The sequence below is a fragment of the Pongo abelii genome, chromosome 11 (genome assembly GCF_028885655.2).
Source record: "Pongo abelii isolate AG06213 chromosome 11, NHGRI_mPonAbe1-v2.0_pri, whole genome shotgun sequence".
NCBI classification, from domain to species: domain Eukaryota; kingdom Metazoa; phylum Chordata; class Mammalia; order Primates; family Hominidae; genus Pongo; species Pongo abelii.
Genome location: NC_071996.2, coordinates 106,366,894 through 106,383,541, shown reverse-complemented (window position 1 = coordinate 106,383,541; position 16,648 = coordinate 106,366,894). Strand labels below are relative to the sequence as shown.

The 16,648-nt window shown below is 36.7% G+C and overlaps 1 protein-coding gene across 6 annotated transcripts in view; it reads right to left on the bottom strand.

Moving 5' to 3' along the window:
• The window catches only part of NBEAL1 (neurobeachin like 1), a 206,050-nt gene that overhangs the window by 124,740 nt on the left and 64,662 nt on the right, over window positions 1-16,648 (bottom strand). For all 6 annotated transcript variants that reach the window (XM_054549029.2, XM_002812769.6, XM_054549032.2 and 3 more), the window contains 2 exons: window positions 12,964-13,270; window positions 11,928-12,034 (listed from right to left, as the gene is read on the bottom strand). In XM_054549029.2, the coding sequence (XP_054405004.1) occupies window positions 11,928-12,034; window positions 12,964-13,270 (414 nt within the window). The remainder of the gene's footprint in view (window positions 1-11,927; window positions 12,035-12,963; window positions 13,271-16,648) is intronic.

Genomic DNA, 16,648 nt, shown 5'->3' with positions numbered 1-16,648 from the left:
ATAGTTAAGGAAGTTTGTGAAGTGCTATCAAACTAACTTTAAAAACGGTTCTTTCTAGAAGTACTTCCTCAGAGTCTCAAATATGCTAATGTGTACTTTGACAAGGGAGGTCAGGGTGCAGCATTTCCAAAATTTATCTGACCACACATTTTGTTAAAACATTAGTTTAAAAGTATTCTCCAAAGTCATCAAGAATTAAGCTTCATTTATATTCATTTGTATTCTGTAAAGGAAAATTGAGATTATCTCTAGCATACATGGGCATTACCCTCTTCTGAACAAAATAAAGAAATCAAGTATTTTAGTTTCAGTATATAAAAGTCAGCATCCCAAAAGGCCTTCAACTTGCCCACAATTTGAGTACAGAGAAAAAAAATTCAAATGATATTCAAAGGGAGAGACAGATCTATAAAGGAATTTATTAAGAGCACCCTAAGGAAGAAGGTTCTTAGGAAGTTGTATTATTTCAGAAATGAGAAAACAAAAGGTCAAGTTACATGCTGAAATATGCAATATAAAATAAATTGCATAGAGGTATGGTATTATATGTTATACAAGACTATATATAAGGCTTAACCTAACAATAAATTGATATATACACTACAGGCCTTGGAATCAGAGACCTGAGTTTGAATTTTGGTTCTGCAACTTATTGGCTGTCTGATTTCAAGGAAAACTACTACTCCAAGCTTTTCTCAAAAATAGGGAGAAAAATACCTCATCAAATAGCTATACATATTAAATGACATAATCCACACTAGCTTATTAGCATAGTATCTGGCATATAACAGAGACTTAACAAATGAAAGGTGTCGGCTGGGTGTGGTGGCTCACGCCTGTAATCCCAGAACTTTGGGAGGCTGAAGTGGGCGGATCACCTGAGGTCAGGAGTTCGAGACCAGCCTGGCCAACATGGTGAAACCCCGTCTCTACTAAAAATAAAAAAAATTAGCCTGTAGTCCCAGCTACTTGGGGGCTGAGGCAGGAGAATCACCTGAACCCGGGAAGTGGAGGTTGCAGTGAGCAGGGATACAGCCACTACACTCCAGACTAGGTGACAGAGTGAGACTCTGACTCAAAAAAAGAAACAAACAAAACAAACAAAAAACAAATGAAAGGTGGTATTATTACAAGCAAAGGTTTTTAAAAGAATAATATTTCATATTTAGGTCAAGGGAAACAAATAGTCAGATAAAACTGGTCAATGTAAAAATGAGTAAAATCTTTCCAGAAAGCAATATAGCAATCCGTAAGAAGAATCTTTAAAACAATTCTTATTCTTTAACCCAGTAACTGTATTTCTAAAAATCTACCCTAAGAAACAGTCAAAAACACCAAGATTTTAGCAGCTGTAAAGACTAGGTAATGGTTTGAATTCTTCTCCTTGCTACTAAAGATAATAGTTTTCTTTTTTGCTTTTCTCTTCTTTTTTTGAGAAGGAGTTTCACTCTTGTAGCCCAGGCTGCAGTGCAATGGTGCAATCTCGGCTCACCGCAACCTCCACCTCCTGGGTTCAATCAATTCTCCTGCCTCAGCCTCCTGAGTGGCTGGGATTACAGGCATGTGCCACCACGCCTGGCTAATTTTTTGTATTTTTAGTAGAGACGGGGTTTCACCATGTTGGTCAGGATGGTCTCAAACTCCTGACCTCAGGTGATCCGCCCACCTTGGCCTCCAAAAGTGCTGGGATTACAGGCATGAGCCACTGCACCTGGCCTATTCTTTTCATTAATTCAGGTATCTTTGGGCCGCTTAAGAAATTTACATTAATTCAAATCATATCCCTGTAATTTAGTAAAACAAAATAACTGATAAATGCTTAAGGTTCATCATATCTATCATAAAAGTTAAATGTATGATTCTATGGAATTGTAAAGTACTCTATAGTATGATGCAACTCATTTGCCAAGCCAAGAAGCCTTTACACAAATACTTATGGAAATCAACGCATAAATAGGCTGATGAATCTCATACAAAAATAAGGCATGAAAACAGCAGCCGTCAGCTTAAGGCTGTCCATCTGATTAATAAATTGTTTATGATATTTTAAACTTTATTTGCCAAAGTTTCCAATGGATCTAAATAGCAAAACTGTCTTGATTCTATACTACTATATAAAAATAACATAAAGGATTCACTTCTTTACTAACAAACAAATAATTTAAACAAAAAGTAATCATGGACATCTGTGGCATCATGCAGTGTATTTGGGGAGTTAGGTTTTCATAAGATTTCAAAGATTTTTATATATTCAGGAATCATATCAACTATGTCCATAAAATGTTTTTATATCAATAAAACCTCTGATTCTCCTATATTTAATATACAGAAAACATTTTCCCTACTGACTAAACAGTGACCTTAAGTTCCAGTAATACAATTAGAAAATTATATATTACAATGGACTTAGGGTCAGAAAACCTGGGTTAGAAATCCTACCTCCATCAATTATTAGTGTTGACCTTGGGCTAATCATTTAATGCCTCAGGACATTTTTCCTTATTTGTATAATGAAGAAGTTTAGAAGCTTATTTCAAAGATTCCCCTTTGTTGTGAAGACTTAATGGCTTCAATGAATAGTGATAAATCTAAAGTAATTCTGACAAAAAAAAATTCCAGAAATAAGGAAGACTATTACTGCCAGCAGAGAAGGCCCAGGTCCCAAAGCTTGGTTTTCCCTGTTTTTTTGCTTGTTTTTGTTTTTTTGAGACAGAGTCCCGCTCTGTCACCCAGGCTGGAGTGCAGTGGTGTGATGGCTCACTGCAACCTCCACCCTCCAAGTTCAAACGATTCTTCAGCCTCCCTAGTAGCTGGGATTACAGAGGTGTGCCACCATGCCCAGCTAATTTTTGTGTTTTTAATAGAGATGGGGTTTCGCCATGTTGGCCAGGCTGGTCTCGAACTCCTGACGTCAAGCGATCGACCTGCTGTGGCCTCCCAGAATGCTGGGATTACAGGCATGAGCCACCACCATGCCCAGCTGGTTTTCCCTCTTTAAAGGGATTTCTTCTCCAGCATTTTTGTTTCAAAACAAAATGTGATAGGTGGTATCAAATAATTAACTTTTAAGGGTCATGATTCTGGATGTAAATTTTAAGAAACTTTGGCCTATAAAGAACAAATATTAGCTCACCATCATGATAGCTATGACAAACAGCTTTGTATTTTTTAAAAAGATATTCATATCAGAAATTTGTTATATCTGAGTTTCATATACTGAAGAAAAACCAATGCTAATAAATTTTAGTAGGAATTATATTGTATCTTAGAGATGACCCTATAAAGCAGATTCTTTTTTTTTTTTTTTTTTTTTTTTTTTTTTTTAGACAGAGTCTCGATCTGTCGCCCAGGCTGGAGTGCAGTGGTGCGATCTCGGCTCACTGCAACCTCCACCTCCTGGGTTCAAGTGATTTTCCTGCCTCAGCCTCCCCAGTAGCTGGGACTACAGGCACGTACCACCAGGGCTGGCTAATTTTTTATATTTTTAGTAGAGACAGGGTTTCACTGTGTTAGCCAGGGTGGTCTCAATCTCCTAACCTTGTGATCCGCCTGCCTCGGCCTCCCAAAGTGCTGGGATTACAGGTGTGAGCTACCGTGTCCAGCGGATTAGCAGATTCTTTACACATGTGAGATGTTGGCTTTATCACTGAATTTGTCTTTATAACAATTTACTTCATCAATATATTCTTTACTATTTGATTTTGATGCTGTTCTTTACTGCAGTGAAGTGACATAAATGCTTTCAGAGATATCCCTCAAAACAGTGTGAAAAAATTCAAGGAGCTGATACTAAAATCTTTATTCTGAATTACTCTCATAGAATTAACCCCTGGTATTCTTCAGCAGGAAATCAATGAAAAGAATACCTCAAATAGAAAGGTAAAAGCTCTTTGAAGTAGTTTCATTTACAAAGGCTTTATAAGAAGCTCTCTAAAAAATTTCTGATACCATCATGATACATGGAAATACCCTATATACTCTTTTTTTTTTTTTGAGAGAGAGAGTCTCACTCTGTTGCCCAGGCTGGAGTGCAGTGGCATGATCTCAGTTCACTGCAACCTCCATCTCCTGGGTTCAAGCAACTGTTCTGCCTCAGCCTCCTGAGCAGCTGAGACTACAGGTGCACACCACCACACCCAGCTAATTTTTCTTTATTTTTATTTTTAGTAGAGATGGGGTTTCACCATATTGGCCAGGCTGGTCTCGAACTCCTGACCTCGCGATCTGCCTGCCTCAGCTTCCCAAAGTGCTGGGATTACAGGCATGAGCCACCGTGCCCAGCTTAGTTATGTACTCTTCCACATTGCTGCTACATGTATAAATTAGTAAAAAAAAAAATTCAAAAGCAAATTGCATATATAGCAAGAACCTTAACTATATTTCTGCTATTTTTCTACTTTTCTATATTTTCTAATGAGTTACAACTTGTTTTTACACAATGTTCTGTTCCCTAATTTAAAAAACAAACAAGAAAAGTGTATGCCCTATGACCTAGTAATTCTACTAGAAGTAAAATTCTATTTTGGAAACAAATTAAGTTTCTACTAGCAGGGTGTAGTTAAGTAAATTACAGTACATCCACTTAAAACAATATTATGTAGACATTAAAATTATGGCACATGAAAATAATGAAATATCCTAAATGAAACAAAAGTACAAAATTACATGCATCAAATGCTCACACTAGTGTTAATGCATAACAAAAAAGACTTTACAAATCAACAAGACAATAACAAATCTGATTTTAAAATGGGCAAAGGACTTGAATAGACATTTCTCCAAAGATAGATATACAAATGGCCAATAAGCACACAAAAAGGATGCTCAATATCACTAATCGTTAGAGAAAGGCAAATCAAAAGCACAATGAAATACTACCTCATACCCATTAGGACAGCCACTATCAAAAAAGAAAAAAAAAACACTATTGCTGGCAGGGATGTGTAGACATTGATAACTCCGTGCACTGTTGGTACGAATGTAAAATGGTACAGCTACTATGGAAAACAATACAAAAGTTCCTCAAAAAATATTAAAAAGTGAATTACCATATATCTAGTAATCCTACTTCTGGGTATATACCCAAAAGAACTGAAAATGGTATCTTGAAGAGATATTTGTATACTCATATTAACAGCAGTAGCCAAAAGGTGGATGCAACCCAAATGTCCACTGATGGATGAATAAGCAAAATGTGGTATATACATACAATGGAATATTATTCAGTGTTATAAAGGAAGGAAATTCTGACACATGCTACGACATGGATGAATCTTGAGGACACTATGCTAAGTGAAATAAGGCAGTCATAGAAGAAAAAATACTATATGATTCCACCTTTATGAGGTATCTAGAGCAGTCAAATTCATAGAGACAGAAAGTAGAATAGTAGTCTCCAGGGGCTGAGGAGAGGGGAAACCAGGGAGCTGTTTAATGGGTATAGAGTTTTCATTTTACAAGATGAAGAGTTCTGGAGATGGGCTGCACAATAATGTAAATGTATTTAACACCACTGAAGTGTACACTAAAAAATGGTTAAGATGCTAAATTTTTATGTTATATATATTTTAACTAAATTTTATTTTTTTTCTTTTCTCTTCTCTTCTCTTCTCTTTTCTTTTAAGACAAAGTCTTGCCCTGTCACCCAGGCTGGAGTGCAGTGGTGTGATCTAGGCTCACTGCAACCTCTGCCTCCGGGGTTCAAGCAATTCTCTTGCCTCAGCCTCCCAAGTAGCTGGGATTACAGGCATGCGCCACAACACCTGACTAATTTTTTTGTATTTTTAGTAGAGACGGGGTTTCCATGTTGGCCAGGCTAGTCTGGAACTCCTGACCTCAAGTGATCCGCCCGCCTTGGCCTCCCAAAGTACTGGGATTACAGGCATGAGCCACCGTGCCTGGCCCACAATTATTTTTAAAAAGACTTTAAAAATGTCTACAGGCTAGAAATAATCATATATAATTTATTTTATTTTTCTATATTTACCTTTTTTCCTATAAGAAGTAACATTTTCATAATGAAAAAAAATAAGCTTTACCTTAAAAGTAAAAAAATGCTACTTCTACTGGATGCTCTCAGTTATAAGTGGGAGCTAATCAATGGGTACACATGAACGTACAAAGTAGAATAACAGACACTGGAGACTCCAAAAGGTAGGAAGGTGAAAGGAGGCTCAAGGTTGAAAAATTATCTATTGGATATAATGTTCACTATTTGGGCAATGGGTACACTAAAAACCTAGAGTTCATGGAATATATCCATGTAACAAAACTGCACTTGTACCTCTCAAATCTATAAAAAAAGTTTTTTTTTTAAAGACATGCTATTTCTTACATGAGAACTTATAAGGTGAAATAAATTAAAGCCAAACATTCAAGCCAGTTATGTGGGTAATAATTAATTTAAATGTGCATTTAAAAATCAATCCATGTCATAAAATAAACTTCAATATGCCTATTTTAAAATTATGCCCATCAATAGCAGACGCAAGATACGTTCATTGTTAAAGAAAGATTTTTCTGAAATTGACTTTAAAACATTTTTCTCAAAGTGGCAAAGGAAAATATTTCTAACCAATTAAATTTTATTCTTTTTAAGTTAAAACAGAAAATGAAAAGAATCACTTTCAAAAGAGACAAAAGCAGAGATTTAGTAAATTTATTCATCTGAACACAAGCATTTCCTCTATTGCAACATCCACGATGTCCTAGAGAAAAATGGTGAAAACATTTGATTCTGCAGAAAGAAGTAACTGTCTTTAAAATGTGGTTTCAAATTGTAACGTAAGACTGACCCTTAAGATTTATGAAGCTGAATGTACTTCTTTTGTATTTTAGTGCTTAGGTTTGTTAAACTGACTCCTAATTTTGTGGTGTGTGTCTGATCCTAGGTTCTGTCTCTCTTTAAACGCTACCCGCCACTAGTTATTGTATTTGTTTGAGCTTCATAGGACTTCACTGAGTTGGTGATCGCTAGATGGCCTAGTTTGTGCAAATATGAGTTGGTTTCTCTCCATATTCCTTTAGGGTTTTATTGTTTACAAGTTTCTTTTTTGTATTGAGAGAAAAATAGCCAAAGCATCTTTGACATCTTTTCTGTGACAGGCAGAAAGACCTGAAACAAAGTAGGGATCTTTTTTTTTTTTTTTTTTTTGAGATGGAGTCTTACTCTGTCACCCAGGCTGGAGTGCAGTCAGGTGATCTCGGCTCACTGCAACCTCCGCCTCCGGGGTTCAAGTGATTCTCTTGCCTCAGCCTCCCGAATAGCTGGGATTATAGGAGCATGCCACTATGCCTGGCTAGTTTTTGTATTTTTAATAGAGACAGGGTTTCGCCATGTTGGCCAGGCTGGTCTGGAACTCCTGACCTCAGATGATCTGCCTGCCTCGGCCTCCCAAAGTGCTGGGATTACAGGTTTGAGCCACCGCGTCTGGCCTAAAGTGAGGATCTTGAACTATCCTTTCTTTTCTGTTCTCCTTACCCTATTACCTACTGGACCAGATCTTTTGTCCTGAAAACTTGTCTCCTACTCTGCCCTCTTTTACATTCCCCTCCTCCAAAATAAACCTACACACCCACACACATACTTGGTTAATTCTTGGGGTATCTCTGCAATTCTTGAATGATTTATGCAAAAATCCAGAAGAAGCTAGGAACTCTCCATCCCTTGTTCCCAATCTCCCAAGTCAAGACCTTGTCTTGATGTGATTCATGTCAAATACTTAGGACACTGCTGTATTTTGGATGGATCAAACCTACTTAATCTTTAATCTTAAAGCAGATAGAAACAATTGGGGGCCTTCCATGTAGAAAGTGGGGTCAGGAGGGCAAGAAAGGGAATACGAATATATATCCAAGTCATTCTGGAACTTTTATGTGGGTATAAGAAACTTATGTCAAAGTGGCCACAAGATTGTTTAATAGGAGATAGAAGGATATAACTCCATGTTTACTGCTAGAAACCAAACCTTTGTGTGAAATCTTGAATTTATGGGGAGAGAGGGAGGGTACCTGTGTGTTCTTTTCCTGATCCCTTCCCCTCATTCCTGAACTGCAGGAGACTGAGCTCCTTTGGGCTTTGGTGACCCCATCACTGAGGGGTTTATTTGATAGTTGATTTTGCTGTACTGGGTACTTCTTTCCCATTTCCTAATCATTCTGTAATACACACGCTGACTCTTTTCCCTTCCCTCCTCCTTTCCCTGGGAAGATACAATCAATCAATAAAGACTTACTGGTAGTGAAAAAAATTGTAATGAATCCTAATTTTCAAATTAATCATATTCCAATACATATCATAATAATTTAAAATTTGTGACATAGTTATACAGAAAAGGAGAGTAGTCTCCCATTGGAGTTTATATCATTTAACACATGATGTAGCTGTTATAATACTCTTAAAATAAGCCTGAGTTTTCGATTATAAAATACTAGCTATAGAGTAAAGATGAAAAGGGAAGAGGAAAAGCATTTTTATGCCCCTTCTTTGGCAGAGAGTTGTGCAGACAAGCAAATTTTTAAACCAAATACATTTTGCTTCTGATATTTATTCTGCTCCCTTACCCTAGTATAATCCTGTTGTTCTAGGCAACCAACTGCAAATTTAATCAATTCAACTTTATTTATTAAGCTTCTACTGTGTGCCAAATACGTAATGATGGGAGAGAAGAGATTAAAGTCAGCCTGCTTGCCTTCAAATAGACCACAGTTGAGTATGAAACACAAAAAGTTTAAGTGTCACGCCATAGACTTGTAAAAGATATTAATATGTATCTATCTAGTCCCAGCAGCATCAGAAAATATTACATAGTAATTTTTTTAAAAGAGCAGAAAAGAAATTATTTCAAGTAGTTATAAAAGCATCAAGGAGATAGATTTAAAAAGCATGAATAAGAAAACATGAAGGGTTTAATAAGGGTCTTTGTAAGAAAGGCTTAATAGGCAGGCCTTGAGTCAGATGTCTTAGAGCCTTGTTCAAGTCATGGTATGGAGATTTAAAAATCACTAGAATATTTTCATGGTTCGGGAGAACATGTTAAGCAAAGGATTGATATGATAACATTGATGTATCAAAAAGATAGTTTTCGCTTCAGTGTAGAAGTGGATAAGGGTGAAAAGGGGCCGGGCTCAGTGGCTCATGCCTATAATCCCAGCACTTTGGGAGGCCGAGGTGGGTGAATCACGAGGTCTGGAGTTCCAGACCAGCCTGGCCAAGGTGGTGAAACCCCATCTCTACTAAAAATACGAAAATTAGCCGGGCACGGTGGCAGGTGCCTATAATCCCAGCTACTTGGGTGGCTGAGGCAGGAGAATCACCTGAACCCAGGAGGTGGAGGTTCAGTGAGCAGAGACCGCGCCACTGCACTCTAGCCTGGGAGACAGAGCAAGACCGTCTCAAAAAAAAAAAGAGTGAAAAAGGAGAAAACAAGAAAATGTTGCAATAATCTGGCAAAAAAATTAAAGCCTGAAATAAAGCAATGACAGTGGGAATAAAAAGCTGTATTTGAGAAATGTTTAAAAAATGAAATTGTCCACTTTGGTGACATAAGCAAATGTGGGAGATGAGAGATCAGGAAAAGTCGAGACTGATTTCCAAGTTTCTCCTTTGAGAAACTGGGTAGATAACAGTGCCTTTGACTTAAATTAGAAATACAAGAAAAGCAGGCCGGGCACGGTGGCTCACACCTGTAATCCCAGCATTTCTGGGGGCTAAGGCAGGCCAATCACCTGAGGTCAGGAGTTCAAGACCAACCTGGCTAATATGGTGAAACCCCGTCTCTACTAAAAATACAAAAATTAACCAGGCATGGTGGCAGGCACCTGTAATCCCAGCTATTTGGGGGGCTGAGGCAGGAGAATCGCTTGAACCCAGGAGGCAGAGGTTGCAGTGAGCTGAGATCATACCACCTCACTCCAGCCTGGGTAACTTAAGCAGCTGTAGGGATAAGATAAGAAAGGGGAGACAAAAGAGTAGGGGATGAACGTTCTATTTTAGATGTGGCAAATTTGAAAATTTTGAGAGACATTCAAGTGGAATTCCTCAAGAGAGCTAAACTAACAACAAGAAATTTGTGTATTATAGATGATATCTAAAGCCACACATCCAAAGTTGAGACATCCAAAGGATAAGCAAATTAAGAAAGGTTGGAAAAAAGAGCCTAGAACCTAACAGGGAATGCCAGCATTTTTAGAAAGGGTAATATTCCAGAAAGACTAAAGAGTGGCCACAGTGATACACAGTAAAAAAGATCAATGTAGAAAAGAAGATGAGTGTGTTGACATTTCAGAAACAAATTTTTTTTTAATGTTTCAAGAAGTCTGTTCTCCATATTTCATATTTTGGCATCAAAATTCTGTTTTGCAACAAAATATAATCATACATTGTGCAAAATTCACTTACAAACATATTAAGGTTTCTAGAAATCTGCATTAACTTCCACAGCCTCTGAACAATTGCAGAAAAGGTTAACACTGATAATGGAAAAGCTATCAAGTAGCTGGTTGCATCAAAATTTTGTTTGTATTAATGTTATAATATGATTTTGAGCTATCAAAAATATATTTATAAAAGTATCCTATTGATATTATTCAGCTTGATGAGGGATCTTACTTTTTCATTAATAGAAATATATATTTTTACATTAGGAAGTATGGGAATTATTACCAGTTTTCATCTATGAGCAACAATTTTGGAATTAATATATTTATTATTGTATGGGAGAATCAATATGCTATCAATGTTTCCATTTACAATGAGTATGTATTACTTTAATTGTAATAAAAAATGTTATTTGACCCTGAAAGGGCACCAAATCATTTATGAATTTTATTTAAATTATGCAAACATATCACATATTTGGAGAGAAGAATGGAAATAAACACCCAAAATCATCATTTGGGTCATTACGTGGTGTAAAAGTTAGGAATAACGGCCATGAAGTCAAAAAGAACTAAACTGAAACTCTCGCTCTGAAACTTCGTGCCTAATTTATAAAGTAGTCATTATGAAGACAACATATATTTTGTGACCTCAATAGAAAAGTGTCTGATACACAATTGGTACATGATAAATATTGGTTAGATAAATCATTTAATTAAAAAGCTATGTCTTGGCCAGGCGCGGTGGCTCACGCCTGTAATCCTAGCACTTTGGGAGGCTGAGGTGGGCGGATCACGAGGTCAAGAGATGGAGACCATCCTGGCCAACATGGTGAAACCCGGTCTCTACTACAAATACAAAAAATTAGCTGGGCATGGTGGCGCCCGCCTGTAGTCACAGCTACTCGGGAGGCTGAGGCAGGAGAATTGCTTGAACCCAGGAGGTGGAGGTTGCAGATTGCACCACTGCACTCCAGCCTGGCAACAGGGCGAGACTCCATCTCAAAAAAAACCTATTCCTTATACAAAAACATTATTCAGTGAATGACATACAATTTGAGTTGGAGTAATAGGTTTGCACCAAGCAATCCACATGTTTTATATAATACTCCCTATAATCAGTGGCCTGTATTTACAGGTTATGTAACTTGGAGTCTACAAACTGTGGTAGAAGACAGTGTTTCCATGAGAAACAACTGTTTTTCAAAGACTCATCTTAGTATATTCAGACATAAATAGTTAGAAGAGCTCAGAAGCAACTAATTACTTAAAGGGCCTCAAGGATATTTCTGGATGGAATGAAAATAATATACTTCATGAACTGAAATTCTTCCCATACAAAGAAATTCCAGTTTGACTACCTTTAAAGTATTTAGACAATTACAAGTGATTTAATACTAGTTTCAATTCAAGATAAAACTTGGTTATGTAATTAAATGCAAACAGAAATTAAGTACAAAAATTAGTAAAAATATGTTCAAATGTGAATCAAAACAAAAACAAAAAATAGCTCCTTAAAATCAAAGACAACAACAATAATAGAAAAATACCTTGCAGTTCTGTAGCAGTCGTATGAGATGTTCAAAGCAATTGCTGTTAAGAAAAATGGCCTGAAGAACAGGCCTATCTGTACAATCTAACATGGCTGTGATGGTATCTAGGAAAATAAAAAGAAAATCATCCATGTAAAAATGAAAATTTGGGAACATACAAACATTTACTCTAATCATTTTTCTTTTTAATTTTTAAAACAATTTTGATGTTCAGTATTTTTAAAATGACACTAACACACAAAAGCACATAAAAGCATTTTTATGCCTTTAGAAGCTATACACCAAACAATTAATGTTTGTTATGAGTGAATGGCAGGATATAAATAACTTTTCTTTTTACTTATCTGAATTTCCTAGTTTAGCTCTAATGAAAATGTTTTACTTCTATAAGGAACTATCAGTTAATAATATTTGTATTTAACAACCTTACATGGGAACACAATAAGAAATCATAATATATTGGTGAAGGAGCTTGCAGAGCATAGAGACAGAGAGAAATAAGCAGAATGACACAAAACAACCAACACAAAGAGAAGGGAAGAGAAACACACACACACACACACACACACACACACACACACAGGCTCTGAGGAAAAAAAAAAACAAAAACGGAGGCCTTCTAGAGAAAGGGCAGATTTTTGAAGTGACCTCTACAGAGATGTTATAGAGGCACATACAGAAGTGATTGTATGTGACTCTTTACCATAGGTTACTACAAATGGTGCTTTCTGAAAATTTACTTTTCCTAGAATTTCAAAGTTATAGCTAACTTTCTTTTCCACGTTGATGCTTTTAGGAGATTACACTTTCAAAACAATATAGAGACTTGACTTTGTTATTGTTAACGCAAAGAGGCTGTAACAAACACATCAATTCTATATAAATTATTTTGAAGTCAAAGTCTAAGCAGTCATATGATATCTGAATTAAACAATCAATACTTTTCATATAATGGCCTTGTATTTCAAAACAAAGTGGTAGATACAAAAATAAAAAACAGACTCAGAAAAAGTTGTCATTATGTAATACTTACTCAGCATTTTGATCTGTAGAGCAATAAATCGGTTTTCCCACTGTCTGGACCTTCTTTGATTAGGTAAAACTGAATGATCTGAATTTAGCAATTTAAAATAGTTCTCCAGAATAGTACTGGTTTCCACTTGACGCTGATCAGAGTTGCTACTGAGAAGGATATGTACCACTTCTGTAAGGCATTTCAGAGTTAGTTCTGCCTTCCTACCCACTTCTTCAGGATCTCCATCCTCCCAGGAATCACAATCTGCCAAAACTCGCATAAGAACTTCCATAGTGGCTGGAGAAATTGCTTGCAAAGCATTCCTCTGAAACATTAGAGACAATAAAAATGAAACCTAAACCTAATGAAGAGTTCTGTATGTTTGCAACAATGAGAATTTAATACATCTGCAGGCAACCTTTTCTTTTAATAAACACATAAAAATTCGTAACAGATACTCTGATAGACACTGCTAGTGGTTCATACATATTAAATCTTCCCTTCCTCTCAGAAAACTCACTTTACACTCTCTCGTGGCTAAGGGTAGCCATGTGACATAGTTCTGGTCAAGGATCTATGGTAGTAGACTATGAAGAGGGTATCATTTTATAAACAAAAAGGAAGGACCCTTTGCCCTTGGGCCTTTCACCTTTTCCTGCCTAGAATGTAAACATAATGCTTGCAGCCACCTTTATATCATGAAGAGATAAGTCCATGATTAAAGTAGCAGGCTACAGAAAGAATAGGAATATTGAAGGACCTCAGTCCTTGATGTTTTTATTGAGTTGCTGCACCAGCTCAAAACTGCCTAAACCTGGATTTCTTAGGCAAAATGAAACAAATAAAAAACAACCTCAAATCGATTAAGTCTCTCTAAGGTTTTCAGGTTGGTTACAGAAAATCCATCACAACTGATTTAAACATGTAAGATGACTGGTTTGGTTTTGATTCTACAAACATATTTCTGAAATTCCATCTACTAAGTAATTAGTAGCTATATGTCAAGGTGACCAGAAAAACACAGAAATAAACAATATGTATTGCCCTAAATTGTCAAATTACAACATAATGAAACAGAACACAGTCATGCAAAATTATCTGAATTAGCACTTAAGCCATTAGGACTGTTTTCATCAATAATTATCAATATAATACATAATATCAACAACAATAATTACTACTATGGAAGAAACTGCTAATGGCCCACTCAACATTCAATTTCCTTCACCTTCCTTATTCAGAGAAACTGATGTTTTCCTGGACACATGGCCACCCAGAATAAATTCACATTTCCTAGCCTCCCCTGCTGCTAAGGAGGCCAAGGAAGCAAGTTTTGTCACATTTTTTACGTGGACATATTTTCCTTCTCTATAGTCATATGACCAAGTTTGGCCAATGAGATCAAAAACAGGGAGTGTCAGCTTTTCAGGACCTCTTTATTTTGTTTTTTATTTTTTCAGACAAGGTCTTCCTCTGTCACCCACGTTGAAATGCAGTAACATGATCATGGCTCACTGCAGCCTCAACTATTCAGGCTCAAGTGATCCTCCTGCCTTGGCCTCCTGAGTAGCTGGGACCACAGGTGTGCACCATCATACCTGACTAATTTTAAAAAACTTTTTTTGTAGAGACAGGGTCTCCCTGTGTTGCCCAGGCTCGTCTTGAACTCTGGGGCTCAGAGATCTTGCCAGCTTGGTCTCCCAAAGTTCTGGGATTATAGGCGTAAGCCACCATGCCCAGCCTCAGTATCTCTTTAAAAGATACTTGACGCATGCCATTTGTATCCTTCTTCCTTACCCCCTCTATCTTAGAGCCCCAAATGTGAACGTAATGGCCAGAACTCTAGAAGCTGTCTTGCAGCATGAAACAGAATAGTAAGCATGACAGATTGACATTCAAAAGAAAACTGAATCCCTGAAGATCCCAGAGTCACCAGATTAACTCTGAATTATTTATTACTTTGTTTTTAATTAGAAAAGTAACTTAAGCTGTTTTAATTTTATTAACTGCTACATAAAGCAAATCATAGATCTAACTGATAAAACTTTTATTTACTTAGTTTTTAAAAGTACAAGTACTTTGTTAAGTGCTGTACATATATTATGTCATTTAGTCCTTACAAATATCCCATAAATGTTACTATTTCCATATTATAAATTAATAAACTAAAACATATGTAAATAGTTTATCCAAGGTCACACAACTAGTTACAGATGGACACTCAAACCTAGGTCAGTCTGGCTACAAAATCTTTGTTTTTAACATAACACAAAACAGGACAGGTTTCAAATATGCCAATGGGAAGCCCAGATATGATGCTTTGGGAAAGGAAACCAGTAATTAGACTTTGATTTTTCTGATCTTTATGACATGACCATTCTTTAGCCTTTATATATTCAATTCATCTGAACACCCTTGTACTAATGCCATATTCAACAAACAACTTTCCAACTTTGATATAAATCCCACTATAGCTATGCCTGGATCACAAGGATTTTCAGTACATAAAATAATAAATTGGACTTCCAGTATCTACTTGATTTTAGTGTTAGGTTTCATTATGGAGGTCTCCTGGGGTTTGACTACCCCTAGGCACTAACAAGAACAAGTCTCTGTGTTTTCGAAAAGAGAAGGGGATCCAATCAGCTTGTACATTAGTCATAACAATGCCACTTCCATTTTCATTCCTGTATACTTATTCATTTTTTCACTGTAGTAGAGAAATGATAGAAATGGGGAGATAATGATCCAAAAGAAGGAAATCAGCTAATACTGGAATGTGATTAAGCAAACTTACACTGAAAAATAAGATTCTGGTCTCTCACTACAAGGAGACTCTTTTCTTCTACTAGGGTAAGAGGAGAAGGTCACACAGACCACCTGGAAACCTAACTAGGGACTGTGGCTAGGTGCCAAAAAAAGGACAGGACAAATAAAACAAAAGAAATGGAAATTTCACTAGTGCTCTGGAGGCTAACAAGGTGCAAGAGTAAAAAGGAATAAAAATATATTGTTTAAAAAGGCCATTGAGCATAAGGGCCATGCAATGAAAAAAACATACAGAGAGAAAACAAAACAGAGCAAAAACAAGGAGGAAAGGGGAATTGCATTAATACCAACAGATAAGAAACTTTTTTTTTGAGATGAAGTCTTGCTCTGTTGCCCAGGCTGGAGTGCAGTGGTGCAATCTCGGCTCACTGCAAGCTCCGCCTCCCGGGTTCATGCCATTCTCCTGCCTCAGCCTCCAGAGTAGCAGGGATTACAGGCGCCCACCACCATGTCCAGCTAATTTTTTTTTTGTATTTTTAGTACAGACAGGGTTTCACCATGTTAGCCAGGATGGTCTCGATTTCCTGACCTCATGATCCACCCACCTCGGCCTCCCAAAGTGCTGGGATTACAGGGGTGAGCCACCACGCCTAGCCAGGAAACTCTTAAACTCAGAATGGTGTTTACAAAATTAATACTCAATAAAATATATCTCAATTGGACATATTAAATAAAAAGAAATCTCCCAAATACATAAAGTCAACTGTTTATGAAGTTCACTTGAGAAATGAAAATTACACTCTCTTAAATCTCCAAACAGAATAAGAAATGATAAATAAATTATCAAACAAGTAGCAGTTGCTTACTGCTAGAAGATTAAAAGTTCCCTACAGCTATACGTTAAAAAGCCTTATAAAAGGGTCTTGAACTCAAA